A 23,535-nucleotide genomic window follows, 5' to 3' on the forward strand; every position below is an offset into this window, starting at 1 on the left:
GGTCAACTTCTGGCAGAGGTGATCTGGAGGACCTAGAGATTCCTAGAGAGAGCATATTAATCAAAACTGCAAATAATCAAAGCTGCAAAAGTCAAAGCTGCAAATGTGAAAGACCAATTATATAGTTTATCCCTTCACTGGGATCTTTACAGACATGTGGCTCGCCAAACATGCATATATATAACTAATGTTATACAATATTATTCAGAAGAAACTGGCTGGGGCTAGAATGCATCACAAAACAGAACTACTATACAACCTTTTGTAGCTCCAGGTCCATGTGGCTTCTGGAATCCTGCCAACTTGCTCATAGCATTTTCATGGCAGGGGCTTGCATGGCAGCAATCATCCTCATGAAAGATTACATTCTAGAACCCATGGATTACTTTCATGGAAGAAATCTGCTCCATCCTGCTTCACCCTTATCATTACAGGTTTCTTATTATGATTATTTATAAAGTACTTACAAATGCTAGGTGCTATACAAAGATTAAAACACACACAGAGAGAGAGAGAGAGAGAGAGATTGCCTTCAGGCTCACAATCCAGATTTCCATCTCTTACACAAACATTGTGACAGCAGTTTTAATACTTTGGGGACTCTCAGTTGTATTCTTGAGTATAATTTTGTCATGACAGGAATGTTAAACACAGCAGAGCCCTTGTTTTACAGATTTCTAACAAATATAAACAGTTTACTAATCCTCTTTGCATATCCTCCCACCCTGAGGCCTTGCCATCAACAACAGAACAATACACAGATTAACATGGAAATCACTCCTCCCTACCCAGGGTCACACAGTATATATAATATATACCCTACTCTCTTCCATGCCAGCATTCTCTGAGGATGCCATCAGGAATAAACTCTTCTAAAACATGACCACATAGCTCGAAAAACCCACAAAAAACTATACTAATGTTCTAATTTGCTGCTGGAAAGACAGCAAGGATAGGCCCATCCTGGCCTCTCTAGAGAGGGAATTCCAAAGTCTGGGAGAAGGCCCTCTTCCTTGTTCCCACCAAATGTGCCTGGGAAGGTGGTGAGACAGAAAGAAGGGCCTCTGCAGATGATCTCAAAACCCTAATGGGCTGATACAGGGAGATACAGTCCTTCAGATAACCTGGACTCAAGCCACATAGCACTTTGAATTGTACCCAGAAATGGACCAGCAGCCAGTGCAGCTGTTGCAACAGGGAGGTTGTATGCTTCCTATAACCAACTGCAGTTAACAACCTGGCTGCAGCTCTTTGGGCCACCTGAAGTTTCTGAGCACTTTTCTGGAAAAGCCCTCTTTCATTTACCAACTAAGTTGGTTATATCCAGAAAACATAAGAAGAGGGGGGTTGGGAATGTGTACAAAGTTCACAATGGATCTTTTCCTTTAACAAAAACGGTCAGATGCAGCAACTGCCAGAAGAGAAGAAGCAAGACATGAAATAGTCCCTTTGTCAAGATGGCCTGCAGTCTTTTGGGGCCAGCTGAAAACACCCCTGGGCCTTTTGTTATACAACATCTTTTACTCTGGGAAGCAGAAGTGAGATGGCTCTGCTGCTTAGCCTCTAGGTGATTGTAACTATGAGCCTTCCCTTGAGCCCTGGACTGAGGTAGTTCTCTTGAGAATCCGTAATCATTTATTGGAGTAATTGCAGTATATCCTTTAGGGTAACAGAGAAAAAGATGCCAATTACCCTGTAGCAAAATCCACCAAAAAAGAAACCGAGAACAAGCAAGAGAATGCCCTCAGATCATTGATCTCTTGTGATACGGTCAAATTCTTAGGCTTCAATTTTTATTTTATCTCATCCTTCAAAGGCTGCCATGTTGCCCTCTGCCAACCTTTCCCGTATCAGCAATCCTCTCTTTTTCTTCTCTTTGTGTTCATTCTCTTGGCTCCCCTTCAGTCACCTCCATTTTATTTGGCTTTTGCCTATGCCTTTCAGCCCCTTCCTCTCTGGTGCCCCCCTCCCAGTGCCATTGTTGAATTCATTACAAACTCTGTAAATGAACGAGGGACAAAAGATTCTAAAGTGCTGTTCACAGAGGGGGTGGTGGTAGAATCAAATACTACTTACAAATGTCTTGTAAACATCTTTCTTCTTAAAAGCCAGGGTGAGTGTTCCACATGTATAATTTCAGCACAGGAGATGAGTAAGTGAGATGGGGCAGATTTCAGGATACCTGTCATAGAGACATTGGGCTTAATTATCTAAATTTGCATGTATCAAGGGGCTGCTTCTAATGCTGCCTGTGTGGCATTATACAGCCAGTAGCCTGCTCATACATTTTTCATTGCTCTTCCCTGCATTAATTTATGGGTTATTCTTTATAACCTCTTTAGCTGGTAGCTTGTCAGAATATGTTTCCACACACAGTGGCTTTGGAAAGCTGATTATGGTAATAATTCCAAATTTCCTGGCAGAAATTGCAAAACACATTTTTAAAAAAGCAAACAGAAGCCATATTGCTTTTATGCCACTTCCTTTTTGTTACTCAGGGTCCCGGCCTCTGCTCCAAGCATTTATTGAAATACAATAACATTTTATCAACCTTTTAAAGCTTGTATTCAGATTCATCCGGCATTATTTGTCATGCTGCTTTTGTAATTTAGCTCTTGTCAATGTATTTAATATTTTATTCTAAGCTGCCCTAATAATAGGTTTGAGGGGCTCCGTGTAAATTTTAATAATAAATAAATTAGCACCTTTTATAGGGTGGTGACAATAGGCTTTGTAATTGCTACAGAATTAAATTTGATAAAGAAGTTACAGAACTGATTGTCAGGGTGACCAGGCTTCTTCCAGCTTTCCCTCTCTTTTTCTCCCCCAGGAATCGTCCGTGCCTCCAGCGTATTTCCTATCCTAAGCACAATATTACTTTTACTGGGAGGGCTCTGCATTGGAGCTGGGAGGATTTACAGCAGCAAGAACAACATCATCCTCAGCGCTGGGATCCTTTTTGTTGCAGCAGGTAGGTGACCCCATACAATCACCTTTTGCATCTTTAATTTTCAAACTGCTGACTGGTGGGCAGGGGGAGACCGATGATCCAGAAACAATATCAGCAGATGGATTCCCTTATTATAGGTTGAGTCCAGAGATATTTGATTCTGTTAGCAGTAAACAAAGGGACACACTGGTACTTTTCTTCATTTCCTCTTCCATCTACATTCCCTAGTACCCCTTCCCACTCTGGTTTGGTGGCACTGGGGACTGTAGGAGAAAGAGACGATGAAAGGGAATCATTGCTTCACCTCTTCTACTGGATTTCAGGTCTTTCCTCAAAAAATAGGTGCTCTTCTGATCATGAGGGGAAAGTCTCTATCTACCATGTATTTTTACCATGACCTTCCTTCAAGAAGCTCAAGCTAACATATGTGGCTTGCCACCCTTCACCTCTCCTACATTGCCCTACTGTCTTTTTTCACATTAGCTAACATTACATTTTATGAGTGTAGTGTTCAAGAATGTGTAAGATGCCAAAGTGGAGGCTCACATCCTGCTAGTGAGTTTTAACAGTGTGCATCCAATTTACACACTCAGGAAGGCATTGAGGATGCTGGTCAAAGTGCATCCAGATAAAGGAAAATGCACATATCTGCAACCCAGAAATAGACAACTTGGAAAGCTTCTGCATTAAAAAGGTGGGTTAGTGGCAGGCATGAAAAGAATATTTGGAAATATTTGGAAAATTGTAAAAAAAAAAAAAGGGGGGGGGAGCATGGTGTTGGCTCTTTAAAAAAAAATTGAGAAACCCTGACAAGATGAAACCTGGGCTGACAATAATCTTTGCAGTTTGGGACTTAATCTGCACAAAATTCATACATGCCTGTTTTATGTAGAAAAAAGGAGTGGTGAGGAAAAAGGTGACGGGGGGGTTTGTCAAAATATTGATGCACAAAAAAGAAGGGGAACCAGCAGCCTTTAGAATCCTGGTGTAAATGAAGAGTTGAGGTATGTGGCAATGGGGAAGAAGCAGAGGCGAAAAAAGAGCAATCACATTTGAGACCCAGCTTAAGCTTTCTGAACTTTGTCAGGACTTGACTGGCAAGTTGGAGCTTTGCTGTTCCTGCTTTCTTTAGGTCAGACAGGCTGAAAGAAGAGGTAGCAAAAGAAACAATGTGGAGGGGATGACTTGAAGCTGTGTGGGAAAGGCACATCTTGGGGAATGGAGGGGTGGGGTAATGGGTGTCACTAGGGGGGGGCACCAGGAGTATGGCCCACCCTGGATGACACCTTAGAAGAGGAGTGACACCTAATCAGGCACTCCTGCCACTTCTCAGAAAGAAGCCACCACCATGGCAAAGGAGAAGGATGAGCATGTCTCTCCAGGCTTCGCTGCGGCAGCCCCCTCCCCACACTGAGTGGGTCGAGTCTTCAAAAGAGTAATTTGTTTCTCTTGCCTCTCTCAGATTAAAAGTCCTTCCTTGCCAGGAAGAAAAGTTGGAAGCTGGCTGCACTCTTCTCCATCTCAGCAAAGGATTGAAAGTCTTTCCTTGCTGAGGAGAAGCTTCTCTCTTTGAATCTCACCTTGTGAGCAGCACTTGAACAGCCTCTTGCTCATGCTAGCTGTTGCCACAAGGCTGGCATAGGCAAGAAGCTGCTCAGTCAGTGCTTAATCAGTTGCTTGGTCACTGCTCCCTTTGCAATTGCTCACCCTGGGAGCATCAGACAAGCAGCTGGCCAGGTGACCTTCTTTTTGCTGTCATGGGTGAGAGGGAGGAGAAGGCCTGAGCCACTGATGTATCACACACAAGAAGCTAAGGCAGAAGAGTCCCAGTTCAACTTGGTGAGCCGAAGCATGGCTGAGGTAGATGCTGTTGGCCAGCTGGCTGGTGCACAAACAGTAGACCACATATCAAGAAATAGGCCTTGGGGGATGCTCGGATTGTTGCCCAAGAGGAAAGTGGGCAGAAGCCAAAAAATATGGGGGACCACTGTTCAACACAGTTTGTACGTCTTCACAGAACCATTCTACTTCGGTACACAGAAATATTATTCTCTGCAAAACATGCTGTTTCCTGCACCAAATAATTGTTGAGGTTTGTGCAAAATAGCCATGTGCAAATTTTGCAGAGAGTACCATAAGTACCAAATTTCAAATAGTGTGGTTTTAGAAGACTTTCTCACAGAGGTAAGAAAATTGCTAAAATTAACCATTGCTTCCTTCTGAAAGAAAGTTAGTGAAGAACTTTATCTGGGACTTGCACTAGAAGACATGTCATAGCTATATACCAGAGATACATCCACACCCTGTGATACTTTATCTGATACTTTCATAATGGAATGTTAATTGCTGTGGGAAAGAAGATAGACAGTCTTGTCAATTGTTCTGAAAAAAAAAGCACACAGGGGGCAAAAGGGATAGCAGGACGCCGCCCCTTTTTGCCCTGGATCGGTGGCATGGCAACCGCATGCCACAACACCATTCTGGCCTCTAGAGAGGGCAAAAAGAAACTGGAAAAAACGGCTCCTTTGTATGCCCTTTAAAGGGTGTCATAACCACGACGGGGCAGCGTGTATATGCCCCTTCGGGGCTGCACCGTTTGGACGCAGTGCCAGAGGTGTGTCATCATGGCACCCTGGTGGTGGCATAAGGGCTTTGAGCATGGGGACGCTCAGCCCTGGCTCTGCCCACAGGCCAGCGCTTTTTGCCAGTATGTACAGGGCCAGAGTGCATGGCTTGCATGGTCATATTTTCGCCAGCTTCTCAGGAAGCATCACCGTATCTAGCTCAGCATCCTGTTTCTCACAATGATCACTCCAATGGAAAATCTATGGGAAATCCACAAGAATGGTGTGAGCTTTCTGAGCTCCTGCTTGTGTTCCCCAACAACTAGTATGCAGAGACATAACTGCCTCCCCTCAGAATCCCATTTTGGCTTTATGCAGCTATAACCAGAGTTAGGCTACTGATTCTCCTTAGCAGCCTGGACTCCAAGGACAAGTGCACTGGTGGAACTTTATGATCTTTCACCTTCATACAGTATCTGAGCCTCTGATACTTGAGATCATATGTGGTCATCATGGCCAGCAGCCATTGACAGAACATCCATTTGAGCGGGGACGTAGCCAAGGGGGGGTTCTTGGGGTCCGGACCCCCCCTTCTGTTAGAAAAATGAATGGTGTGTGCAGCTGCGCCACCACACCCAAGCCCCAATATAATGGTGGCACTTAGTCTGGACCCCCCCCCCCTTCCTAAAATCCTGGCTACGTCCCTGATTTGAGTCAATAAAGGAGATTAGCTCACTGGCTTTTATTCTTGCAGTAGGCATGGGATGTAAACACACAGGGACGGATTCTATTGTATAGCCCTGTCTCCAGACAGTACTCATCCCATACCTGAACCAGGCCTCTCCGGAATCTTTTAAAGAATGGGATTTTCTCATTTTTAAAAGGTCCAAGAGAAGCCCAGGGAGTGAACTGTACAATAGAATTCATCCCTGGGCATTTACATCCTGCACCTAGCACGGGAATAAAAGCCAGTGCACTAATCTCCAAAGAAACACCATGTTGGCAAATTCTACAGTCCCCTGTCCAGAAGACAGAGAGCATGTCTACATCAGCCAATTACACCGCCACCACCCCACAACCTATCTGCACAATGCAGGTCTAAAGACCCTGATTCAAGTGTGGACTGTCTTCATAACATACAGCCAGTTACTCACCCACTCTATCCACAGCCTGTTACTCACTGAATCCACTCTATCCTCAGAGAGAACAATTCATGTGAGCGGCAGCACTGCTGAGCAGCACAGCAAGATGCATGTGTAGACAGCCATCCACCACCTCTCCAGAGTTCAGAGTGGTTGCGAGGTGGGAGTGGACCTTTTCTTGTTTCTGTTGTCACTGGAAATATGGCATATCTATTCCTCTTTTAATTATTATCTTAGAATGTACGCCTTGGGCAGGCTTTTATATTCTCTTTAATTTTACCGACTTTGTACAGCGCTGTGTATAATTACAGCGCTTTAGAAATAAAGTATAATAATAATAATAATAATAATAATAACATATCAGTTCTGGTTTGCATTTAGATCAAACCAAGCTGTTCTTCCAACGGAGAATGTAATTGCACATTTTCACAAATCCATGTCCCAAATTGAACCAGTCAGTGAATATAACCATGGCTAGAAATGCATCAGATTTGATGCTACAACTTTATTTGAAGAATATTTTAATTTTATATTTAAAATCAATAATTTTGATTATTGGTTTTGAAAGGATATTTTTTATCGAAGACCATACCTAAATTGCTTCTTTGAAAAGAATCTTATAGCAGCAAGACTCCAGAATGACTGTGACAAATATTTTTTCCAGAGATCTGAATCAGAACATTAGTAAGTGTCTATGGAGGACCATTAAACTGATACTGGGCAACTTTGTCCCTCCAGTGTTGGAATGAAATACCCATGAACCCTCTCTGTGCTGCTAGGGCTGATGAGATTTACAGCTGAACAATATCTGAAGGGCCACATGTTGCTCATCTCTGATCTACACTAGTTGGTAACAGATCTCGCAGGCTTCAGTTCCCAGACCTAACTGGAAATGGCAGGGATTGAATGTGGAATTTTATGCCTTCAAAACATTTCTTCTACAACTAAGCTAGGTTTATTTTTTCTATGAAAAAACAGCTCTGTGGGGTTCTCATCATGTGACAACTGGGCCTTTGAAATAGCTTGAATATAAGGAAACACCTCTAGGCATGCTTCACACCAGGTGCCTTTGTTGACATGTATTACAAGGACATTTTGAAATTATCCAGGTGGAAGCAGAAGGGCTTTTTCTATATATCTGAACTTCCTACTTGTTTTTCTATTCCTAATACTTTCCTGTGCTTATTTCACAATGGTCAATATGAGTTGCCATCACAACACAGTTATTATGTTCAGAAATGTATTATGTGTCTTGTAACTTTGTTGTTGTTGTTTACCAAGAGTGAGTGGTTTAAAGACCTGCTCATTTTCAGGAACAGAGTGCCCCACAAAGTAACTCTTTTAGTTGCGGATGGCAACTAAGGCCTGTTACAGACTGCCAAAATAAAGCTGCTTCGGGTCTCTTTAGAGATATCCTATTTAAATGATGCATGGGTCCTAAGAATCCGGAAGCTGCACCAAAGCTGCACTCCAGTGCTTAAAAATGGAGTGTGGCTTTGGCGCGACCTCTGGACTTTTAGGACCCATGCATCATTTAAATAGCATACCTCCAAAGAGACCCGAAGCAGCTTTATTTTGGCAGTCTGTATCAGGCCTAAATTCTGAAAAGAAATCTTTTCAAATGGCAAAAACTTGTGCTACATCTTTCAGTCAAGTGACATCAAATTCATATGGGTGGGAAAACCAGACTCACTATTCTGCTGATGTTGTTGTTGCTGTTGTCATTGTTACTGACCTGAAAAGCACTAGTTTTCAGAAGTGGGGCAGAGATAATACATAGTACGTAACAAGTAAAAAAATTAATTCCTCTCACATCCATTCCCAATATGCCATCACCCCTATAACCAGGCCGAGATGCTACATAGTGGCATGTATACTATAAGTTCCATATTCTGAAGTCCACTATAGCTCCCCTGAAAACCAGCTCACTGTGTTATTGTGATAGCCAACCCTAATGGCCATTCCACAGCTGGCAGAGAGCAAATGGGATCAAAGAAGAATCTGGCTGAGTTTAGCGTCTAGATTGAGGAAAGTCATAGTACCACTCTATTCTGCTTGGTCAGACCTCACTTGGAATGTGATGTGCAATTCTGGGCACCACAATTCAAGAAGAATGTTGATGAGGTGGAACATGTCTAGAGGAGGGTGACCAAAATAGTGAAAGGTCTGGAAACCATGCCCTATGAGGAATGGTTTAAGGAGCTAAATGTCTTTAGCCTGGGGAAGGGGAAGGGTAGGTTAACCTGATAGCCATGTTTAAATATTGAAAGAGATTTCATACTGAGGATGGAACAAGTTTGTTTTCTGCTGATCCAGAGATTGGGACATGGAGCAATGAATTCAAACTACAGGAAAAGAGATTCCACCTCAACATCAGGAAGACTTTCCTGGTGGCAATAGCTGTTCAACAGTGGAATATGCTGTTTCACAATGTGGTAGAGTTTCATTCTTTTACAGTTTTTAAACAAAGGTTGGATGGCTATCTCTTGGGAGTGCTTTGATTGTATATTCCTGCATGGCAGGGGATTGGATTGGATAGCCCTCCAAACTCTATGCTTCTATGGCCTACCAAAATCCACTGGGGTCTTCCAGAGTTCTTAGCAGATTATGTCATTGACACATGGCTGGCTACAAGAACATAGTCAGATCCTTCTCCAGTCCACTCTGCTCTCCGCTAGCAACTGAATGGCTGGATGGGGGGCAGGGGTAGCATAATGACACAGAGCCTGGAGGGGTGGTCATTGCAAAGGGTGGGGAAAATAATCTATCTAACAACCCTCCAAAAAAAAAAAAAAAACCCACATGCAAGCATAGGGTGGAATTATACTTGTTCATGTCACTAACAAGATGCCCCTGTCAAATGAACATGCACCCTGCTGTTTCTATCTTCCCATGTCCTAGACCATACTCTCACATGTCTGTGTTGGCACTCCAAAACTCCAAAACATTCCCCTTTTCTGTGTGTCTGTGTACAAAAACATCCATGCTATTCAAACCTCCCTCAGTGGCTCAAACCACTGCTTTCTATTCTATGCCTAATTTGTCAGTATGTCACACTGCAATTTTTGTGCATCATTTTACATGCCTTAGTGACTGCAGCCTGCTCCTGTCAATTCCATGCTCCATGTCACCTGTATTGTTAATTTTAAGGGAATTATAGTGGAGGCTGAAGCTGAGCCATACGGTATTATCAGCTGTTGTTGAGTCAACCCTTGTAAAAATTTAGTTCTACCACACCAGGCTAATGTCCTGCTCCTGATGAAAGCACAGTAACATGTATGGAATGGAATAATAAGCTCCCTAGGCTTTCCATTTAATCACCCTCCATAAGTCAATACTTCATTCAGTTTAATTAATTAAAAACATTTTGATTTATTTTAAAAGTCTTCAATTTCTTGGAAAGAATATTTATAAAACTGCTTCAAGATCCTTCTCATTTCAGGACTTACTTCAAAAGTTTCATTTGTAACCAAATAGATATTTTGATGCAAAAAGCATTAGACTAAATCTGATTGCTGGTCCAGCTAGAGTAGATTCATGGAATGATTGGAATTTAACTATTTGTTGACTTACCATTCAACAATTGATTGACTAGACCTACTCTAGTTTGGGCTAACTAATAGGATTACAGCTTTGTTTCTTCTGCACCCTCCCTTTTTGTCACACAAATGAAAGTTTCACAAAGTAGGTTATGAAATGTGAAAAATGTACAGCAAAATCTCAAAACCCCACCCAGTGGAAAGGGAAAACTTTTGAAATTCTTCATACAGTGGAGCCTCTCCTTATGCAGGGGATCCGTTCCAGACACACACACATACACACACACACACACACACACACACACACCCGCGTAAGGCAAATTCCACATAAGCTCATTCTATGGTGGCGGCAGGCCCCATTCATTTAATTGCAGTGCGGCTTCCGGAAGCCGCGTATGGGGCACCCACATATGGAGTGGGCGCACTATACTTGTATATGAGACCAAAACAATTTATATACCTGGTAAGTCATATTAAAAAAAACCTCTGCTGATGTTCATAAATTAAAGATGATGATGATGATTTCCTTTATATCCTGACTCTCTCCCAGTAATGAGACGCAACATATTTAAAAACAATACAGATTGCAAAGTATACAAAAACTTCAATAAAAGCATAAATATAAAAGTTATTTTAAAACAATTTAACAAATTTATAAAGTTAAAAACATTAAAATTCATTAAAAGACCGTACACAAACCACAAAAGCCGCACCACTCAGCATTAAAAGCACATCCTAGTCAATTTCTAAAAGCACGATGGTATAAAAATGTTTTACCTTTCCAGCAGAAGGCGAGCAAGTATGAAGCCATCCTGACCTCTCTATGGAAGTAGTTCCAAAGTCTATGAACAGCCACTGAGAAGGCCCTCTTCCTTGTTCCTACTAAACAAGCCAGGAAAGGTGGTATGATAAAGAGAAGGCCTTCTCCAGAAGAAGTTAGAGCACTAATGGGCTCATACAGGCCGATATGGCATGACTAATAACCTGGATCCAAGCTGCATAGGGCATTATAAGTTATCACTAGCACTTTGAATAATACCTGGAAACAGACTGGCAACAAGTGGAATTAAGGGAGTTGTGTGCCATTTGTATGAAACAGTTTGTACAATCAGCCCTTCGTATCTGCAGGGGTTCTGTTCCAGATCCTGCCTGAAGTTGGCAAATTCCACAGGATCTCAAGTCTCCTTTTCTTCAGTGGCGGCACAACGTACACATGACTGTGTTGGTGCGATGCATACATGTGCTGCCATTGAGGAGAATAGGACAGAGCCAAACACAGATGCTCCAATCCACGGATGGCAAACCCATGAAAAGAAAGAGCCAATTGTATAGAAAGAAGCCCATACACAATGGAGAGTACCTCACAATAATTAAAAAGCACGGTACAATATAAAATAATAATTCATTCAATAAAAATACAGACTCAGTGGGTTTTACTTCTTCTCAAGAGATTATTTGTACTAAGGGCTTTGAAGACAGCCTAAATCCACTACATGTCTGAACTTTAAAGGTGCTATCCAGACTGCTAAACCATATCCTCAATATCCCACTTGGGATATCTCCTTTAAAGTTCAGTTAAAATTGAAAATGGATTCATTTGCCCAGTGACATGAAAGCCATGAGCCACCATTACTTCTTTCTGAATGGCAGAAGGAATGCAAGATTGATTTTGAGCCTGAATCCTAATAAGCCCTGGGTGTTTCTAAAATCAGGCAAATGCTGAAATAGTAGATGCCACATGCTTTCTAGCAACTGAAACTTAGAAGCTGGGACAAAGCCCACAGCCATTCACTCACTCATACACTCTTCTTTGGTAGTTTTACGAGCACAATTTTAGCCTTAGGAACATTCTGCCCCCAAATTATTTTAGTATGAGCTTTTCTGACAGAGAGCTAACACATCACCCACTGAAAATCCCCAAAAAGCATGAATGGAGCTTTGGCAGATGAAAATACAAGAGAAGTTTGAATTAAATGCATCAGTTTTGGGAGACACAAGCCTAAATACATTTGCCTGCCCCATCTTAAAAAGACCCACTGTATCAGTGGGACCTACAAAAATGTTAATTTGCCATTCAGCAATTGATTGACTGGGAATACTCTTTTTTTTTTAATTTTATTAAATTTTTGATCAAAAACAAACAAACAAATAAACACATATCTATATATAATAATTCTAACTTCAAAGAAAAAGAAGCGAAAGAAAAAACAACAACAATAATAACAACAACAACAAAAATCCAAAAAACATTCATCCCTCCACCCTTCCCATCACCATTCCAACATTCATTCTAAAAAGACTTCCTTCCTCTTTATACATTATAACATTCTACCAGTATCTCTTATATACACCTTATATTTTTCCTATATTATCTACCTTCCTTTACTAAATACTGGGAATACTCTTGCTGGGATCAGCAACTGGATTAAGCCGAGGACAAATGGCTTCCTAACTTTGGTAGACCCTATTTTTTCTTTGTGCATCCTTGTTCTCCAGAAAATGTGGGGCACATCTGAGGCCCCATTGACCCTTAGCCCTGGCTCTGTCTGAACCATTTACCTGTGGACAGACCCACTACATACTGTAGCTTCTGTATCCACTCAGTTGCAAGAAAGGTATGGGAAGATGCTGTAGAGAGATGAGACCAGCACTGGTAGAGGTCAATGTGCAAGGGAGTACTTCACTCAAGAAATCTTCATCTTGACCAGTTTTGCAATTGATCTGTCTCTCTTTTGGTGACTCGGGGTTCCCATGGAGCTGCCTTATTAAGAGACATCCACATTCATTGTCCAAAACACACTGCAGAAATAATCCAGTTTGAGACCATTTTAACTGCCCTGGCCCAATGTTAGGGGATTCTGGGAACTGTCATTTTGTGAGACATTTAGCCTTCTCTGTCAGAGAGTTCTAGTGCCACAATAAATTACAATTCCCAGGATTCAATAGCACTATGACAGGGCAGTTAAAGCAGTCTCAAATTGGATTATTTCTGCAGTGTGTTTTGGACCATTGTGAATATCTGCATGGAGCCATCCTCGGTGTTAGAGAAATCCCTGGTGTGTTCAAGAGCTTTATGATCACCCACATACATACTTTTCACTTGCACATATCTCGATGGGGACAGATACCTTAATTATTGTTAAATAATATTTGAGGTCAGTCTTTCCTCAACTTCATACCATCCAGCTGTCTTAGGTTATGGCTCCCATCATCCCCAGTCAGGTCTAATAATAATAATAATAATAATAATAATAATAATAATAATGATAATAATAAATAATTTACTTGTACCCTGTCCAATCAACGAGGAATCTGGGTGGCTAACAACAGTGGAAGTATAATAAAACATACAATAAAAACAAACAAATCCCTTCCCAGCCCCCCAGCCATATAAAGCAGACAATAACAATAAACAATATCAATATAGGTCTTATAGTCCAACATATCTAGAGAGCACCAGGTTGTTTTTTTTTGGGGGGGGGGCTACTTGATGCCCAACAGATACATACAGAGCTTCCTTTCCTCAAAAGCAAGCACCTCAAATATCCCAGTATCTCCTTTATAATGAAGGAAATTGGGAGAAAACCAATAACAATTTTAATGTATGTAATGTGAAATCTAATTGTCTCTCCCCTCCCCATTCTGAAAGCCAAGATTGATGATGATGATGATGGTGGTGGTGGTGATTCAGCAGATCCCCAGGAGATCTGAGTGCAAGGCTTGAAGCCTTAAATGCAAGTCTTGAAGTGCTAAGCTCTTTGTTATAACAAGGAGACCACAACAGCTCTGCTTTGTAAGAGAGCTTCAAAATAAAAACATACTCCACGTTAGATGTGACCCTAAATATGAAGGTGCTTATTATTCTAGGAACAGATTAGTGGATTGTTTTTATTTTTTTTCCCAGAGCATTGGGCTTCTTACAAATATAGCGTGGGTGTACTAGCTTCTCCTCCAGTTGCCGGGGGCTTGAGAAATCTCCCTGGATAATTACGTAACTCCTGGCTCTTCAGCAGCAGTTACTGACACACATAAAAAAGGGGGATGTGTTATTTCTTGTCATTACCCAACAAGGTGCCTGCGCATCTGGGCTTGGCTTTCTCCTCTGTGATTTGCCACAGCACACTTTCCAAATGGAGCAGATGGCTTACTGTTTTATCAGACAATCATATTGCATATTGTTATGGATTTGCCTCATTTGACCCACTCCCACCCATTTTTATTTTTTCTTTGCCCTGTATTTTCTGCAGAAGAGTCTAGTTTGCAAAGTTTCTATTGTGTAACTTCCTCTAAGGGTCAAAATGTCTTGCTGGTCTTCCACTATGCCATCCTCACTTACAGAAAGCGTGTGCGAATAGGATGCAGCCCAGGCTCCACATGTAAACAAAGAAAGCCATTCAGAATTTATCCTGGGAAACTTCTTTTGTATTGGCATCATTGTCCACCTCAGAGCCAGCAACACTTTGTTGTCAGGAATGTCTTAGAAGAAGCATGACATTTTGAAGACAGCAGGTCAAGGATTTAGGCAGTGGAGAATGTTTACCTGTTTGGTGCCGCTGATACATTCTTCAAGCATTTTTCCTTACTGAGTCTTTTGCACTATTGTCAAGTGACTTTGGCAGAAAGTTCTGGGACATACTCAAATGAAGAGCCTTATCACTGGAGGGTTCCCAACTCTGTGGTGCTCTCCCTAGAGAAGCTTACTAGCTGCCCATCTTTACATCATTTTGATCCGATATTTTTAATTGTTGCCTGCTTATTTTATCTAATTCTATCCTGTATTATTACCTATTGTTTTATATGTATTTTGTAGAATGTATGCCATTGGCAGGTTTTATTTTTATCGTTATTATTTGTATGTACAGCACTGTGCAAATTTACAGCACTATATAAATAAACTATAATAATAATAATAATAATAATAATAATAATAATAATAATAATTTGATACTGGGCAATGGTGGCCATTAGCTTACATGTCCATGGACTGGTCAATCCACTCTGGCTTTTATTCTGAACTTCAGAGAGGTTATACAACACAGGGGAATAAAATACAGTATCTTTGATATCTTCTTTAAAGATTGGACTAAAATCTGGAACAGATGCGTCAGCCACCAACGTGGAAGCTACCAGCTTAGAGTGTAACCAAAAAAACTTTTCATTTTTCCTAGACTTTTTCTATTAATTTCAAACTTGATATTTATCTCTGTCGTATGATTTTACACTCTCTCTGTGTGTAGTATATATGCGTGTGTCAGTAGATATAGTTTTGACAATGTCTTTTTATTTTATGGTTAAAATTTTTTGTAATCTATTCAGTGATTCCTTAAATTGTGTACTACAAGCATCTTAGGACAAAATAAAATACAGGACCTCATCACGAGAATTTGTAAACCTAGATCCAACTATTAGTCCCAGCAAGAGCAAACGCATGGGATTAATGAAAATTTAGCCAATCAATGCTTGTGTAAGCAACACCAATTGAATGGATTTACTCTATTTGGCAGTAGCAGGTAGAGGCAAGCCACAGTATACTAATGTTTATTGGGCTATCAGATGTGGAAGACTGGCAATTGTTTTTTTCCATCGTTCCAGAGACTGGCACCATATTTGTGTCCATTGGCAAAAATCATTCATTTCTGTCCTGGAAACGTGCCAGGGACTGGCAGCCAAAGGCCTGTGGAGCAGCACAAGTCCACTTGGAGTAGCACAAGTCTAGAACATACTCTCAGGGACGTAGCCAGGGGGGGGATCTTGGGGTCCGGACCCCCCCCCCTTCCAATAGAAAAATGAATGGTATGTGCTGCTGCGCCGCTGCACCCAAGCCCCATTATAATGGTGGCACTTAGTCTGGACCCCCCCTTCCTAAAATCCTGGCTACGTCCCTGATACTCTATAGCCAGATAACATCTAAAGGTAGCTTAGAACATACTCTATAGCCAGATGTTAGTCATAATGTGTTAAAAGTAAGACTTGGTGGTGGTGGTGGTGGTGGTGCTGCTGCTGCTATGCACCTTCAAGTCATTTCTGACTTATGGCGACCCTAAGGCAAAACAATCATGGGTTTCCTCGGCAATATTTGTTCAGAGGCAGTTTATCATTGCCTTCCTCTGAGGCTGAGTGCATGTGACTTGGCCTAAGTCATCCAGTGGGTTTCATGGCCAAGGGGAATCGAACCTTGGTCTCTAGAGTCATAGTCCACCACTCAAACCACTATGCCACACTGGCTCTGTACTTGTAATTCATTACTTTTTACATAACAAAGCTATAATGATATAACATGATATACTTTTCTTGTGGGTGGGTTGGTTTAACAACAATGTTGTTACTTCTCATTACTTTTAAAAGCATCATTAGAGTGGCATTTTTCAAGTGTTACACAGTGGCAGTTGCTGGGAGGAGATCTCCCTAAGAGTGAAAAAGAGGTGCACAGGGTTTGTAGCTTCTCATCATAATTTCTGCCACCTCTCTTCCAATCCCCTTCCTCCCCTGGTTTCCTTCCCTTCCTCTGGACTCCTCCAGCTCCAGCTCCTCTCTCCCTTTTGCTTGTTTTGCACCCCTTTCTCCTTTCCCTCCATGGCTCATTACCTCTTGTGCTGAAGTCTGACCTGTGAAGCAGAGCCAAGATGGGTGAAAAGAGGCTCCAGATTAGTTAGTGAAGCTAGAATTAAGAATTTGGAGCAAAGATAAGACATTTGAGGGGAAAGGCATAAAAATCAGGGGACTGAAAAAAGAAATGGTGAATGTGGAGAGGGAGAAGTAGACCATCACTGGTATTTCACTGGGCTCAGAACTATAAATCCCTTCATATTTTGAGACCAGGATACCTGATTGTTTGTCTGCATGGATCAATATAGTCCTAAAGATCTTTTGAGGCCCTTCCTTTGGTGAGATGCAATGTGAGATGTGGCTACTGGGAAAGGGAATTCTCAATAGTGGCATCTGTCTGTGGAATACCCTCCACAGAAAGGCTCAGCTGGCACCTGCCTCAAAGCACTTTCATGTTCAGCCTTATTGCAGTGGATCAGGAAGGTTTGGACTTCTAGAAGCTAACTTCCACTACCCTAAACCTTTATCACTGGCTGAAGCTGCAAAGAACTGCAGTCCAAAACACCTGGGTTAAATCCAATTCCTAATCCCAACTAGAATAGAAGCATTGATTTAATGGGATTTACGCATAGAGTTTGCGGAACAATTGATTGACTTTAGTGGGGATTGACAATTGGATTTAGCCCAGAAAAGGGGGGGGCAAGGTGGCTCTGCCTGATTCCTTAAGTGCAATACCTAATTTACAGCAAGTAACCATTCCTGTCTCCAGTGAGTGTGGTTAAAGCATATCTGATCCAAACATGAAGATTGTGATGGTGATAATTGTATGTTGAAGTGATTCCTCTAACCCAACTATTTCTCTCCCCTACATTCCAGGGTTAAGTAACATCATTGGAATAATCGTCTACATATCCAGCAATGCAGGTGATCCTAGTGACAAGCGAGATGAGGACAAAAAGAACCAATACAATTATGGCTGGTCTTTTTATTTTGGAGCATTGTCTTTCATTGTGGCAGAAACAGTTGGAGTTCTAGCTGTGAACATTTATATTGAGAAAAACAAAGAACTGAGGTTTAAAACCAAGAGGGAATTCCTTAAGACTTCTTCTTCTTCTCCATATGCCAGAATGCCAAGCTATAGGTATAGGAGAAGGAGGTCCAGATCAAGTTCTCGCTCTACAGAGCCTTCTCCATCCAGGGATGTTTCTCCAGTTGGCCTGAAAATGGCAAGTTCCATTCCCATGAATGAATTCTCCATGTACACGCTCTCCAGGGAACCCTTAAAAGTCACCACTGCTCCAAGTTACAACATGGAACAAGATGCTGGTTTCTTTCAAGTTCACAATTTCCTTCAAAAGGAATTCAAGGAAGGACTTCATATCAACATGGTCAACAGGAGAACAACGCCTGTTTGAAGGAACATGCTGGCTCTTCTTTAACAAACAAACAAAAAAGCAACATTCAAATCTTTTATATATGAAAAGAGTGGGTTGTTTTTTAAAAAAAAAATCATCTTGCATACCTCAAGATAAAAATCACAGGAAGAGGTTGCAGACAGAGATGCTGAAATACGAAAAAGACCTTAAAATATGGAACTATACATTTCTAGCTGGTTTTTATAAGCTCTTTCAAAAATTTGTATAAATGAAAATTCTCAGTGTCTCACACATGCATAAAGAAAAAAAATTAAAATCAGCAGCTCGTATCCCAGCACTTTTGTAGTATGTATAGTGTAATTTGTGACAACAAAAACATTTTAGCTAAGATAGGTTTTAAAATTTTTCAGTGTTGGCTCTTTTTTTCTATAATGCTGTCCCTTGGTGCAAACCCAAACTATTCACAAACGCTCCTGTTTCCTTGGAGCTAAGGAAAGAAAGAAGCAATCACCTCTTCTTAGAGAAAGAGGCAAACTATTGGGGAATGATAGCAGATCGTTTCATTTTGAATGACTCGAGTTTTGCAGACTTTTGACAGGAAAATGGGATGGGGAAACCAATGATTCATTTGAATCAGATTCTGCTGTTGGGACTTATGTATATTTGTGAAGGCGAGCATAGTCTGTGTTCTTAATGAAACTGTTTATCAATATATGAAATCCTTGTTTAGTGAGAGACTGAATAGTATTTTACTCAGTTGTTCTGTTAAGGAAAGCATTTTGCTCTCCTGCCCCTACTCTGTCCACAAGACTGTACAGTGTCCATGAATTTTTAATAACTTTTTGGTGTATACACCACTTGAGTAAATGCCATTTTTAGATAAGCAAATCTCTTTTTACATATCACCCACCCCAGAAAGTGATGCAGATGAATCCCCTTCTTCAAAACAAGGGAAGAGAGAATTTGACTTACATTAAAAGAAAACTTGAAAAAGGGAAGAGATAGGAAAAGATATTACATATCTCAAAACACAACTCCGTTGTTCAACAACAACAAAAAACTATCATATGCCTCATTATGTATTTCAAGAGAATGAAATGAGAATCCCAGAAAGTTAACCATTCTGATACTTCCTAAACCCAAACACATCTTTCTTGGTGCCTTGAGCAGAGGTCTTTCCCAGCCCAGTTTCCAGAGAGTCTTTAAGGAGTGTTATTCCCAAATATGGCCCTCCAGACATTGTTGGAGTATAACTCCCATAAACTCTCAATCCTGGCCATGCTAGATGAGGCTTCTGGGAACTGAAATCCAACAACATCTAGAAAAGCCTTGTCTGGGAATGGAACCATGCAGGGCATGTGCCATACATGTGCTACAAAGCTGTAGGACCACTGCAAAACCGGCTGTAATGAGCACAATCAGAAAATATTGTAGGCTCATAATTGTACTATAAATACCACCTGCAAATAAAGACCTAATGCCAAAGGAAATAGTGCTGAGGCACTGCCATTTCCTGACAATCAGGCTACTTGGATTGGGTTTTCCAGACTAAAAGGAAGAAAACTATAACCGTCTCAAATGAAAAGACACATTCCCTGCTCATTCTGTCAGGAAGTATTGCCTCCCGAATAGGGAAGGGTGATCATCCCTGCTGGAAAGATAGTCAGAGCACTTTCCAGCAGCAGCAGCACCCAACTAACTACTCTCATTGTCAGCCATTCCTCCCTGTGCAGACATGTAGCTCTAGAAATGTTGGAGGGTAAGATTAAATTAAGCATGGGTACCACTTTAGACCCAAAGATTTCTCAGCTCTTGTTCAGGAAACTGGCTCCATTCCAATCCAGTCAATCTAGATCTTGTGCATTGCCTAAAGTTCTCCTAGGGTCCTCTTAAATCCTCTTGCATTGAGTTAAGTTTCTACTTCATCATACAAACCAGCTTGAAAAGAGGCAGTTTTAGAAACTTTCATGGTGCTGTGCTTGGTTTTGTAGACTAAACTATTTTGACAGCTCAGACATGCTTTAAAAAAAAAGGAAAAGAAATAAACTGTGACTTAAGTTGATATCAGGGTGGTTGTGATGCATCTTAAGAACATTAAAAAACAGAAGTGTTTGTGGGAGAATTAACTACAGCTCCCCAACTTCCCTAGCAAGCTGGCCAGAGATTCTGGGAGCTGTAGTCCAAAAGGATAAATGTGTTATGCTGTGAAAAAAGCCCCTTGCTGGATGAGGCCAAAGTTCATTGGCTCTAACATTCTTGTCCTCAGTACTGACTGGCAATGTCTGACTCAAGGTATAATCTAGTAGTCCCCTGTTGTTTTTCACAGAACATCTTGTACCCAAAGGTGCATTGCCTCTGAACATAGAGGCTCCATCTTGTAATCATGGCTGATAACCATTGATCCAGAGTCCTGCCCTGTCTTCTAAGATAGGGTACACAGACCTATCATTCCCCATAAGGTTGTCTGGTTCTTTTTAAAAGCTGTCTCAACTGGTGGCTAGTATCACAACTTATAGCTACTATCTTTTTATGTCCATGTGCTAATTATCCTTTATGTCAAGAAATACTTCTTCTGCTATGCCCTTATCTATTTTTCTGATTAAAATAAGGTCCTTTTTTTTTTTTTTTGCAAGAAAGGAGAAGTGTATTTCAAGATTTGCTAAAAATGCTAAGAGGTGTGTGTGTGTGTGTGTGTTTGTGCACATCTGTGTACACGTTTATGCTTTCACAAATGAAAGAAAATTCTTTCTTTCTTTGGGAGGTTTCTCTAATAGTTAAAGTAAAGCTATGATAAGGAGTAGGAGAGTACATTAAAGAATCAACTTGTGTCATTAGTGTGTCATATTTAAGTGCTTACTATTTTATACCTCTTCATGTCACTGTATCTTCAAGTGCGATTTTCTTGAGTTATTCCCCTTTTGTGTTAATTATAGCTAACCAGTAGAATTGAGTTCTCATTTGTAGTTGCTGTAATGAAAATATCCATAGATATAGATACTGTATATTGTTCCCTTTCCAAGCAAAACCTTGATGTAGCGTTATCTTTCTATGAATTTTCTGCATTGAAATGAATGCCGATCATGTGAAATTTGAATTTGTCAGTTTTTTTTTAAAAAAAAAGAAATATACAGAGTGTATTCTTCCAGTGGCAGTGTTTCTGTTAATGTTTTATTAGAATCTGCAAACCCACACACACTTGTTTGTACCATTCCCTTTTGCACTGATGTCTAGTGAAAACCTTGACCACTGTGGGGCAGACTTTGCAATTTCTGTTTTATATATGAGTAGTTAAGACGCAAATGTTTGTCTCTGTTGCTACTAATTTCAAAATATTTTCCTCCCCAGCATCACTCAAAACACCAAGCAAACACAGGATGCAGCGTGCCAAAAAGTAAGATTGTATAACATCCTTTCACATAGGCGTGCTTGAATTCAACATGTTTAACTCAATAAGCTCCATTTAACTCAGTGAAAATCACTTCCAGGTAAATATTGTATAGGACTGGAGCTTTTCTCATTGTTTTTCTAACAAGGTATCTTTTTTTTTTTTCAGCCATGAAAATGAACTGTCAAAACTGCTCAAAGCTAGCAATAATATACCATTATCCAGCACTGTCATTTCCTTTGCAGGAGTGTCCATTAATGGAAACAGAAGTGAAGCAATGTCCATCCCTTCTGCACCCCTTCCAATCTTCCATGTACCTTAAAAATCCATAAAGGGACTGAGAATTCCTCAGAGCAGATTCTTGGTACTAGAAAGGGTGGCAGTTGGGAAGGAGCTAAATATTTTAATGATTGGCATATGATACTTAGGCCCGTGATCAAATGTTCCACAATATTTAAATCTCAAGACCTAGTGCTTAGTTCCATATTAATTACTTCTGAACATCGTGGCACTCTTCTCAAACCTGGTGACTTTCGGCTTCATGGGACTTTCAGCAGTCTGCGCGATCGCTGGTCTGCTGGCTGGGGAGATGGGCATTGTAGTCTAATACATTTGAAGTGTACCTGGTCGGGACGGTATGTACTATGTCATAGCACAGGGCAAAGTGTGGTCTTCCAGATGTTGGACTGCAACTCCCATCAGCCCTAGCAGGCAATGTCAATGATGAAAATGCTATTACGGTCCACAGACATCTGAGGGCGCTGCACTTTGGCCACCTCTGCTGTCACCCAATGTGAAAGGAATTTCAAACATCCCTTTAAAAAAAAAACAATGTAAATACTATTGTGTTGAAAATGTCATCTACCTTAACAAAAGTTTTAACGGACAGAGCAAGTGGCCCAGTTCACATCAGAAAATATGTTCATAGATGTTAATGGAGAGCAAAGTCATTTTGAATAGTGTTTGGGGCATATTTTAGTTTCTGCCATACATGGGATGGCATTTTTTTTTACTCTTAAGCATCTGGCCTAATTATTAGCTCCTAGGAAGATCACAGTGTTTAAGACAAAAGGAGCAATTGCCACCTAGTAAAGCTGCAATTTTAACACACCGGAAATATCTTTTTCCAGTGTACATAGCATAATGTGGAAGACCTTCAGGGTTGTTTTAACATGGGAGGTCAGGAAGATGTCCATCAATATTAGGGGTGAGCAATATAGGAGGAAAATTAGTTGAGAGTTAAATGGCAAGACCCACAAATTTTGGATCAACTACACCTTCTTTGAAGGGAGAGGTCTCTCATCTGGATAGGCTGTGGGGTGTTGATAAAAAGATGCATAAAGAGTGTGCCTAAAGGAAGTAGAACTTCCGCTTGTGATCCTATTGTTGAAGACTGTTCACAGCATTCAAAGGGCTTATGCTGTTGGCATTCAGTGGATAGCACTGCCTTCGAACACAGTTGCGGCCCAGTGCTCCTGGAAAGCTGGAAAGACCTTGATGCTCTTCAAAGCTTTTATTCAATTATTGATCTCCAAATGAACCCTACAGCCCTTGGCTTACTTTTGAGATGAGAGGCAATTAAATCTCTGGAAATATGGTACATGCTATTTTGAATATAGTTTAGACTTTGGAGTGAGGTGTTGCTGTTTTTTGCACTTTTCTTAGTAGTGAATTAACATCGGTGTTTGGGGTTTTTTTTTGCATCATCATCATCATTATTATTATTGCTGTAAAATATTATGTAGGTTTGACAGAGCAATTTAAAATTGGTATTCTTTTTTTTAAGATGTTGCAAATCTGCCTGGAGTGTTTTGCTGTGGTCGGATCTTGCAAATGTGATGGTCATTGTAAAGGGGATTTACTTTAGTGCCAGTCTGTCGCTGATCATCTTCTTTTGATGGCAACCTCCTCCTCTTCTTCAAATTTTACACACACTCCAAAAGCACAAGAAACTGCCAGGCATGATTGTTACTAGAGAGTGTAAAAGAGATTTTCACATTTGACAGATATAGTCTCTTGGGCGGGTTACATAC

General features: G+C 40.8%; 1 protein-coding gene across 1 annotated transcript in view; it reads left to right on the forward strand.

The window, feature by feature from the left end:
- The window catches only part of CACNG4 (calcium voltage-gated channel auxiliary subunit gamma 4), a 121,529-nt gene extending 100,341 nt beyond the window's left edge, over positions 1-21,188 (forward strand). Inside the window, exons 3-4 of the mRNA XM_089508149.1 lie at positions 2,831-2,971; positions 17,618-21,188. Of these exons, the coding sequence (XP_089364275.1) occupies positions 2,831-2,971; positions 17,618-18,156 (680 nt within the window). The 3' untranslated portion in view covers positions 18,157-21,188. The remainder of the gene's footprint in view (positions 1-2,830; positions 2,972-17,617) is intronic.
- The last annotated feature ends 2,347 nt before the right edge of the window (positions 21,189-23,535 follow it).

The sequence above is a fragment of the Sceloporus occidentalis genome, unplaced genomic scaffold (genome assembly GCF_023333645.1).
Source record: "Sceloporus occidentalis isolate IW3139 unplaced genomic scaffold, rSceOcc1.0.p SCAF_1, whole genome shotgun sequence".
Taxonomy (NCBI): Eukaryota; Metazoa; Chordata; class Lepidosauria; order Squamata; family Phrynosomatidae; genus Sceloporus; species Sceloporus occidentalis.